Below are 10,961 nucleotides of genomic sequence, written 5' to 3' on the forward strand. Positions count from 1 at the left end.
CAGTTTTCCACCCAGTGAAGAGTACACTCATATCCACGCCATGAACAGCAAGCTTCTGCAGGAGAATGCTGTGGGAAACGGTGTCAAAGACTTTACTAATGTCCAGGTAGGCAACATCCACAGCCTTACCCTCATCCGCTAAGCAGGCCACCTTGTCGTAGAAGGAGATCAGGTTAGTTGAGCAGGACCTGCCTTTTATATACCCATGCTAACTGGGCCTGATCGCCTGGTTGTCTTGAACGTGTGGTTGCACTCAAGATGATCTGTTCCATAACCTTCCCCAGCACTGAGGTCAGACTAACAGGCCTGTGGTTCCCCAGGTCCTCCTTCCTTACTTGGAGTAAGAGAGGAAAGATTTTTTTATTTTTTCCTCTCCTCATGACAAGTTTTGGAACTGGCAAACAAACAGCAGTGCTTTTTGAAGCTCAGTATGATAAGCAAACAAAGGTAAGTTTCCTTTGTGAATAGGAAGAAAGAGTAACTTGAAGCAGCTTTCAAGTTGCTAAAATTAGTAATCTCAGTGTTTATAGGAGTATTAATTGCCATCCTGAAAAAAAAAGTGGAATGTGGTTTTTTTAATCGAATGTAGAGGGTTTATTTTTTTGAAAACATGTACCTTTGATGCAAAATATAGATATTGTAAGGGTAAAACTGAAAAATCCCATCTTTTGCACCCAAAAATTAGCTTGGGAATGCAGATGCTTATGTTTGGATAAATTAGTAGAGACAGAGGATTTTATATTAAATTGGCCAGTTTATATGGGAATCATCTTGAAATTAGATGCTTCTAATAAAACAGGGCATCAAAGATGTTACTTATAAAGTCTTCTACTTTTTGTGAACTCTTCATTATTCTTTGCAGACTCAATAAACATTGGGAGTTAATTAGTGTATTTTGCATTTTGCCTTGTCTAAAGCCCCATTGCACTTGCTTGTATCTAAAGTTACCATGAGGAAAGAAGGAATTAATCTGTTGACTTTTTTCAGGCTATGTAAAACATAGAGCTAGAAAAAGTTGAAAGTAAAAGCTAGTTTTTTTTGTGAGGATTGTCTACAAAGAGGTATCTGTGTGGTTACTGATACCTTCCTGACATGGAAGGCTCTAAGAGGTAGGTAGAACCTGACCTATTTGTAAAGTTATACATTATTTGCAGATGCAGATGTTCAAGAAACTGCTCCGACAGACTGGCTTCAGGTCAGGCTTCTTTTAAGCTAACACTTGTTTGCAGCCTGTACCCCTGGGTGAAGTGTCTGGCAGGCATCATAACTTGAATGCGCTATGACATACTACATGACTGTACTGCATGCTTTTGCTTATACTATCATACTGCAAAAAAAAACAGACCTTTTTTTCTCTTGTTTTCCCTAATACAGATTGGGGGGTGCTGCAGTCTTAACGTCTTTTCTGTACGTGACAACAGATTATCTCGAATTCCCTCTGAAATTTCACAAGCCACTGAACTTCATGTGCTGGATGTTGCTGGAAACAGGTAAGAGTTTTTTGTGTTGTCACATTTTTTTGCTAGTTTTGCTTAGTTCTTTCTAATGACAAAAGAAATTAGGTCTAAGAATGAAGTAATAAAAAAATCAATTATGATTTTTGTGTTGGTGTTACTGTCGAAATCATCAAACTAGTCTTCCCCTTTGTCCCACAGTAGCATAAATTGTGTGTTTTCATGAATACGTTTTCTGGATTGCTTTGGCCCTGAGGAAAAGATGGGATTTTAAAAAAACCTCTGGATTTGTATATTTCTGAATTAAAACAGAATCTAGGCAATTTGGTAGAGCTTCAGCTGAAACTACCAGCCTTAAGTAATACTAATACTGAATGTCTTATCTTAGAGATACAGTGCAAGTAACAACTAATGCCACTTTGACCTTCTGGCTTCTCATGAATCTTAGTTGATATGCTTCAGACATCAAAATGCAAAAAGGAGTGGATTGAAGCATAAACCAGCAAATTAGGTCAGTTGCTTAGTAGGAGGTTAAATGGGGCTGGAAAAAAAAAAAAAAGGAAAAGCAAATGGCATCTCATCTATGCAATATAACTGTCTCGTAGGCACTTAGATACTTCTGTTCTGGAAATTGTTTATATATAAGGCTCCAGAGCAGAAGCAGCTGTCTGCCTTCCAGGGCATTTTACTGCAGCAGAAAAAGCTCAGCATTGTTTTATCTGTTATTCACAGCTACAGAGAATTATGGTATAAAGTTAAGATTCAGATTCTTTCTAAAAGAATGGAGTGATTGGAGTCAATGAGTACTGCAATGCTTTCTATTAGAGGCATTAATCTCAATCCTGTTTATTCCAGCTCGGGGATATATACTTCATGGCCTTCTCTTAAACCTCCTAGAGATTGCCCTGACTTTTTTACTTTTCTTTTTTGAACTAGGCTGATGTATCTTCCCCTCTCACTGACTACATTAAAGCTGAAGGCTTTGTGGTTGTCTGATAACCAGTCCCAGCCTCTACTGACTTTTCAGACTGACACAGACCCTGAAACAGGAGAAAAGATTTTAACATGTGTATTACTTCCTCAAATGCCTTCTGAGCCTGGTTGCCAAGGTAAGTGCCTAGAGTCAGTTTTTCATTATGTATAGAAGCATGTCTTTCGTTACTGTATTTCCTGTTCCATAAAGGTTTGTAAAACATGTATGAGCTCTAATAAGTAAAGTAGCAAAGTTCTGGTTGAATTTGCACTTGTAAACTGTTTTTTGGGGGGGGTTGCCTTTTTTTTGTTTGTTTGTTTGTTTGTTTGTGGGGGTTTTTTTGTAATCATACGAGTTTTCAGAGGACTTGAAAAACATGGCTGTGAGTGTTATTGAAAATACAGTGACACCAGCTACAATAAATAAATAAACTATAGACCTGGAAGAAGAAGATTTAATCATATGATTATTCTGAGACTTGCCAGTGGACCAAGTAATGGTGTCCATATTTGTGTACATTGATTATACATCTTAAATAAATGTATGTGTAGTGAAAATTGGTGGCTTTCCAACTACAATCTCTTTACCAGAAAAATAATTGCATAGCTATTATATATAGCTAGTAATAAGCCATAGACATTTTACTTTTTAGCAAGATAATTTTCTTTCAAGCAAAGATGCTGTACAGTAACTTTATTATATTCTTCAACAAGTGTAGAATTACAGTATAAATTATTCTTACCTTTTGTGCTGAAACTTGCCTCTGGGTCAGGTGGGACTATAAACTTTTTTTCACTGTTGGCTGGGTTGCTGCTCCGTTAACTTCTGGATGTTTTTTGTCCTCAGGCTTTTATAGCAGTGTGTGAACATTCAAGGGGATTCATTTGAGCTAATATTTAAACTTGTGCTGTAATCACTGGAGAGTAATTTCTCTCATCCAAGAACAGACTTTTAAAAGAAATAATGTGGATTCTTCTCCACTGTGTACAAAGGGGGCCTGAGGAGAAAAGCTCAGCTGTAGATATCTGTATTGTAGGTACCCAAACTTGCATAGGTTAATTTCACTCTTTCAGTACTATGCAGCTGGAGTAAACAGAAACCATTAAAGCAATAGAAGTGTGGAAATGGCTCTGTTTTGTGTCAGCTTCTGGATTTTAAGAATACAAATTGCATTAAGAGTTAAAATGAGTAAATGAATTAACCCCTTTAGATTTTGAGAAGGTTAAGCTAGCTCAGGAGTAACTGAGTTAGACTGACTTTCTCTAAAGGCCTCACTGCTAGAAGTTAGATTTCATCCTCTCCAGATGAATCTCATGGCTTCAAGGGTAAAAGGCTTGGAATTAAGATTGTTGGATGTGTATACCTAGCAATACTAAAAGGATGAGGTCAGTAAAAGCAATGATCCTGTGTTATGGAACACCATTTAGGGAACTGGCCAATGTCAGGTGGCAGCCATGATCCAGAAGAAAAGCATGTATAGTGGCAGTTATATTAAGTTGTATAATCAGTGCTCTAGAACTGCAACAAACCTGAAACAGTCCAAGTACAGAAATTTCTCATTTATACAGAAACTATTTGTTGTGTGTACTTGATAACAGAAAATTAATGCAAGTTATATTTTCTATCAAAAACATAGAAATAGCCAATTGTAAGTCGAATGAGTGATTGCTTGAATATCGCAGTTATTAACAATATAGCGTGTTGATGTTTTGGTCTTGCTGTGAATCTTTAGTTACGTTTTGCTCTTCTAACAGATAACCTACCACGATGTGGTGCACTGGAAAGTTTGGTAAATGAAATGTCAGATGAAACATGGAATGAGCGGGCAGTGAATAGAGTCAGTGCAATTCGCTTCTTAGAAGATGAAAAAGACGAAGAGGATAATGAAATGGTATGTGTTCCAAGCTTTTGGATACTGGCAGACACTGTGTCTTTAATTCAAACGTGTAAAAAGTGTCTGAGCTCTCTTGCTGTAAATATTTCAGCTGTGACTGCATGCTTTTTGCATACGTTTGTAGCAGAAACTGTTCCGTGTTGACTGCCAAAACTTTTCATTTTGTCTTAAAATGACGCTTTTTTTTTTTCTGCTTTCAATATAACTTTTATTTTCTGATGCAGGACAGTCTTTGTTTTGCTTTATTTTCTTGTGCCTGCGCAGGATGTTTTCTTTCCAGAAACAAGATAGGATGTTTCTCTCCATCTGTGAAGCTTTACTGCCTGAAAGCATATAGGGGTCCAATTTAGGATTCCAGCGCTCTGACATGTGTTTCCATTAAGTTTGCCATTGTTTGTCCCTTTAATTTCTATTTCCAATCTCTCTTTTTCTCTCTCTCTTTATTTCTTCTTTTTTTTTTTTCCTTCACCATTTGCATTGAAAGAACCATAGTGTCCATTAACAGCAAGAATGTTGCTCATTAGTTTCCCACTTAAACAAAGGATGTGGGAACATCTGTCACTGTACTTATAAGACCTCTCCATTAAGTTGGGCTCTGCATGTCCTGAAGATCAAAATGCAACATGATTTTTTGCTTTACTAACTTTCATTAACAATTAAAATTCTTTGTAAAGATTAAGACTTCCTTAATCAGATTTTCAATGTGCTTCTCTGATGCTCTAAAAACCTGCTGGTGGTCCTCATTAGAACTCAGCTTGAGATACTTCAGGGCACTGTCTGGATTGTGGCACACTAGAACTGTGGTCTTACTTTTAAAAGTGACTATAAAAACTCTTAGTAGGGAAACATTTAAATTTTCAAGTTAGGTGGTTGCTTAATCCAGAGCAGCAAAACTAAATGTTTCTGACAAGCGTGGTTAGTAGGCTGACTGATGAGGGACTTCAGAATGATGGTACAGAACAACTACCAACCCGAGATGGTCTATACAATAACGAGTACTCAGGTGTTAATGATAACCGCTGTCAGTCATGGTATTACAGCCTGACTTGTAACAAGAACCTTTCTAGGGGAAAAAGAAGTTTTATGATCCCACTGGGGAGGAGGAAGGGCAGATTCCAAAGCAGTCTTGACCAATGCACCCATTTATGGGTCATCAGTTCTGCTGCAGTCTGCTCAGTTCACGTTTTTGTAAATTTTGTTTTCCCTGCAAAGGTTTCAGCACAATGTTGTTAGATGTTCTTGTGTCTAAGATGGGAGAGGAATGCTCCCTCTTCTTCCTTTCAAGATATTTGTTCTCAATTGACAAGAAAACCAATCTGATGGTGGGGCTGGCAGGCATACAGAGAACCACATAAACATGTATTTTACGCTGTAAAGAGATCTTAAGAGATTCTTTCAAAACCAGCTGAATGTTTTTTGTTTGAAATGTGATCCTAAATCACTTGGATGTTTTTCTGAGGGGAAAAAAAAATTCCCAACTATATTTATGAAAGCATCTTCACTTCATAACTTGTAATTGTACTTCTCTTGAGTGGCTTTCAGATTAGTAGGTCAAGAGAGGAAAAACTTTGCTCCTAGACAGTTCTTAAAGCCTTTTTCACTGTCTTCATAAACAAGCAACTCTGAAAATAACGTTCAACATAGAGCATTGTAGCTGGAAAAGGGAAAAAAAAAAAGGAAAAAATTGATACCTAATATTTGGTATGTGAATGCTAAAGCCTTGAAAGTGTATGTTGTTTTTCAAAAAGATGAAGGCAAAACCACTTATTGCGCTGTTTATTTTTAGAGAACACTTCTAAGGCGAGCCACTCCACACCCTGGAGAATTAAAGAACATGAAAAAGACAGTGGAGAATTTACGGAATGATATGAATGCTGCTAAAGGACTGGATTCAAACAAAAACGAGGTCAATAATGCCATTGACAGAGTGACCACTTCTGTGTAGATTTTCATCTCCAGGTTTTACCTCCTGTGTCTTCCCCTGCTGTTGAAATGTTCCTGTCGTCTTCTGGGACCTCACTGAGCCCCTTTTTGTTTTTAACCAGAACCTGATTCATCGTCTCCATATATGTGAAAAGTGCTGCCCACTGGAAGAAAGTGCCTTATTTCATCCAGGCAGTAAACCAATAATTTCCGGATCAATATTGTAATTTTAATAGTGCTAGGCTTTTTAAAGTATAATACACTACTGTATGCAGAATACAATATTTTTGTCTTAAACACAGGGGAAATAACGCTTTTCTTTTCCAGAGTGCTGGGATATGTTTTTCCCAGTGGCTGGATGTTCTGGTGAGAAATATAGTTTTGTGGAAAATTGATACACTTTTTTATTTTTTTGGCAGCTCAGATGGTGTAAATTTTAAATTTTTGTATAGGACTTTCATAACAAGATGATGTATTTCATTTTTAAGAGAAAATTTATCTTGAGCGGTACATATTTTAGTATTTGTGGAAGAGAACAAGTTTCATGGACAACTGTATTCATTTGTTTGTACCACCCATTGTGCCTTATTGTGTCTTGTATGTCATATTAGTCTTAAATATAGCAATTCTCAAGAAAAGTGAGTAGATTTAAACTTGATCTCCTGTTTTATATGTTTTTCTTTTCGGACAGTAATTTGTCAGGATTTTTACAGCACAGAACTTATGTTTGTATCATGGGGTTTTAGGTTGTGAAGCACAAATGTTAGTTTTGTTGTAAACAGAATTAAGATTAAAATGACCAAACTGCTATTGTTTATTACATAATGCACTCACACTTTAATTTAGTTGTAATGAAACATCTTGTTTGGGATGCCATGTTGCATTGCAGTCACTAGAAATCCATGCTTCTGTTGGGTTTTTTTTTTAAATGTGCCATCTGTAAAATAACTTGAAAAACAGCACGATAGACTTTCAGAAGCACAGTATGAAATTAGTTTTATGTATTACACAAGAAAGCATGATTCGTTAAGTGCTTTGGTGGTTTTATATATTTATATTTATATAAAACCATAATAAAAAAAAACCTTTAAAAGCTTCAATAGATTTATTGTATCATTGAAATAGCAATTAAAGTATGTATGAATTAATACTGGAATTTACTATCATTGTTACTGTGTTGCACTTCCAGTGGCCCAATGCTGATTTCAAGGTCTTATTAAATCTGTGGGTTCTGGTTTGTTTATAAAGGTAAGTATTAACTGAGTTGAATCCAGTAAATACCAACTTTGCAAAAGACTCATAAAAGATTGATTTTTGGTGTCTCTGGGTTCTGTATGTGCCATGAGCTAACAAAGACCACTAACTTGTTCAGTGCAGAGACTTGAGCGCTCTGAGTTCAGAGCAAAGATTTTACATCTTTAGTGTGAGCTAATGCAATGAACCCAAGTGTCAACAAAATGAAAGACCTGACACTTCACGTATGGCTAACCACATCCCTTCTTCTGATTACTCTAGTAAGCATTGGTTCTATGAGGGCTTCTGGGAGAATATGGGGAAGTAAAAGATCAGGGAAGTCGTAATAACTTCTGTGTTAAAATTAATAACTGCAATATTTGATAACTTTTGTAATTTAAATTTGGATTTGAAGCTTTTAAAAAAGGTGCTGCTTTCTTTTTGATATTGAACAACTACGTATTGCAAGCCAGCTGCAAATATTCAAATCTAACCTGGCAAAACACGTTAATTATTATGACCTTCTCATCCCAAAGATTCCTCATTTAAGCTTCAAGGCGTGGTCTCTTTGCAGGAGTTGCTGCAGGTTGATAGATGTTAGTCTAGTTCAGGGGTAGTGCAATTTCATTCTTCCCGAGGCAGAGTTCTCCTGGTTGTTCTTGGTAAGCTACTGTTGAAATAAAACCAGAAAGAAAATAGGGTTTTGATACAGGTGGTTCCAACCTTGGGTAGGATTTTCTTTTTAAAGTACTTATTGGGAGTGACAGAACAAAAGTTTAAAAATGTAAAAAACTCTGTACCCAGAGTCCAAGTAAACCTCATGAAACCCATTTGAGATGAAAATGGGTTCCTAAGAAAGACAAACCAAAGCCAAAGGCAGAAAGACTCTGTCCTCTGTGGTGATGGTTTTTCAATTGGAGGCTGTGGTTTGTTTTTTGGGTTGGTTTTTTTTTAGTGTCTGTGACAGATATAAACAGGAGAACTCCATCAGCAAGATGAAATGAATGTGTAAATCCTGGATTTGGGCCTTGCCTGACATGCCACCGGATGAAGATACATTCAGTTGGACTCGATGATCAATCTCAAAGGTCTTTTCCAACCAGGCGATTCTACGATTCTAAGATCTTTAACTGCCTGTGTGCACCTACTCCCTTCTGCTGAAGTCAGAAGAAGATGTAAATCTTGTTACAGCTCTGTAATAGATGTTTATTCACTACACAGTTGCTTTTTGCACACTCCAGTAAGCTTGTGGAGACTACCACAGCCCAAAAACTAGCCAGAAGACAGGCAGTACTTGCTGCATCAGTTTGACATGAAGTAACTGGTCAGCAGTCTATTTATTTATTTGTTTTGGTTTCTCTGACTACAGAGAAATGGGTGTTCCAGGCTTGTTGCCTTCAGTTGGGACAGTTTCATGTTCCTACACCCTAGGGTGGCTGGAATTGTCTCCTTTTGGTCATCTCAGCCAAGGGTAGTATCCATTGCTTATTGAAGGTGTGTGCCTCCATTCTTTTGTAAAAAATAAAAGAAAATAAAATAAATTGAGTTCAGAATAGAATCCAACAGTTACTTGAGAAGAGGTTAGAGGAGCTGAAGTCCCTCATCAGACCATCCTGCTACTATCCTCAGAGGACTATTGGTGTTCCTGGCGTTTCACTGCCATCTGTCTTCACTTTGTGAATCTATGTAATGAAAGTCTGGATTTCTGTTTTGTTTCTCCAGTGAGTATATGGGGAGATCTGAAAGAGGGGGTGTATTTTTCAGTCTTCTACGCTAACACTGTATAGCGCTGTATCTTGGTGGAATGTCTTTTATTTATGCTCTTTGGGTGAGGCAGTTTGAGATTCCACCTTACTGCAGGTATATACAATTCGGTGTAGGGTGTTTGAATCTGGCAGTAAGTGCATTTTTCCAGGCTAGTAAAAACTTGAGGTATGACAACAGTTGGTGGTGATGTGGAATAGTAGCAGTTGAAATATCATTTGTCTTTAGGGCTGAAAAAGATACTTTGATACTCCTTGTGCAAACAGTGACAAGTGGCTACCCTCTCTCTCCCCCAAATCCTAAATACCTGGTTCACAATAGCTTTACCATGAAAGAGTGACTTGCATGTCATTCCACACGGTCAAACCTCCAGCAGCCTAGACCCCTGGTAGTCCCTGTTTTCTTGAATGGTTTGTGTACATACTGTTTCATAAAGTGGTTTAGCTACACTTGTCCTCCCCACAGTGTTGATAAAGTTCCAGGCAGTTTAAACTGTATTTTATAGCCAGAAAAAACTGATGATGTTTGTTACGCTGAAGCAGTGTGTGTCCTTTAAAGCATGAGCCCTCCCCAGTCCCTGTTTGTCTCTTTTCTCTTCATGATGCTTTGAGGAATCTGAGCAGTGAATATAACTTTATAAACATAATTTTTTTTTTTCCTCTCTAAACTTTTTCTGCTTTTTAAATTGCTTTGTAAGGTTTTTGTGAGGTGGATCTAATGCAAGGAAAGAAACACTACCAAATTTGCATGCTGCTTTATTAGCTGAACAGGTAACCAGGGGAAAGCAATTGACCATAGTGGTGGAGTGGATTTAATATTAACCTGTCAGTTACTGCGTGCAAGTTCTCTTTATTGAAAGTCGTAATTCCATGGTCTTACAAGAGCAGAAAAAAACCAAAACAAAACCCAGCACACTCTCTTGCTGCCATTATTAGTGTAGTTAGTGTAGCAACAGATTTTTCCATCCACTGTGTGTTACTCCAGGCTTTTTCCACAGCTTCCATGTCATTCATGCATCAAGATTATTTTTCTGGCTTACATGACATATTTTGGATAATCTGTGTATTGTGGGAAAGTGAGAACTAGAGACTTGCATACCACTGTCCTTTCCAGCACATGACTTGTTTGTGTCCAGGACAAGCTGATCAGCCTGCTTCTTGTCTAATATTAGTGCTTTACTAGTGCTAGGTGAACAGTTTCTAGCTGATTAGCTGCTTAACAGATTTCACTACTTGCTGCTCACAGATTCAGCTTTTGAGAGGAGAGTAGTGACATCAGGAATTTAATTTCTTAAACTATATTCTTTAGTATATCAGTTAATACTGTCCTGGTTTACTGTAAATTTCTACTTAAGACTGGAGCGTACTGTTTATCAGAGATGTCTAGACCTTTTATTAATGGAGATTTCACTGCCTGTCTTTGCCTTGACTCTGGAAAATAAAATTACTTCAGTTTTTCAATCGACTTGATAAGAGTGTTTCCCATCTTCAGTTACCATCAAACACATAAATGTGTTTCTGTGCTTAGGTTGCTGTCAGAGAAGATGACAAAAGCAGACTGGTCTTGGCTATCAATAAATGTTATGGGTGTTCCCTTCCTCCTGAACCAATTGTGAAATTTTCAGAGGGACAGTGCCTTCCTCTTTCATTCTGAGGTCAGGAATATAATTAGTATTCAATCAACTTCGTGAAAATGATATTTTTCAAAGTGGAAAAGTAGA

General features: G+C 37.3%; 1 protein-coding gene across 1 annotated transcript; it reads left to right on the top strand.

Moving 5' to 3' along the window:
- The first annotated feature begins 40 nt into the window (after positions 1-40).
- Positions 41-7,348, top strand: LOC104529223 (leucine-rich repeat-containing protein 1-like). Its single transcript, XM_010173465.2, has 5 exons — positions 41-106; positions 1,375-1,490; positions 2,391-2,563; positions 4,182-4,318; positions 6,108-7,348. Exons 1-5 carry the CDS (start codon positions 41-43, stop codon positions 6,264-6,266), a joined length of 651 nt encoding a protein of 216 aa, XP_010171767.1. The 3' UTR covers positions 6,267-7,348.
- Positions 7,349-10,961: the final 3,613 nt, after the last annotated feature.

Source organism: Antrostomus carolinensis, unplaced genomic scaffold (assembly GCF_000700745.2).
Source record: "Antrostomus carolinensis isolate BGI_N321 unplaced genomic scaffold, ASM70074v2 scaffold10408, whole genome shotgun sequence".
Lineage (NCBI taxonomy): Eukaryota > Metazoa > Chordata > Aves > Caprimulgiformes > Caprimulgidae > Antrostomus > Antrostomus carolinensis.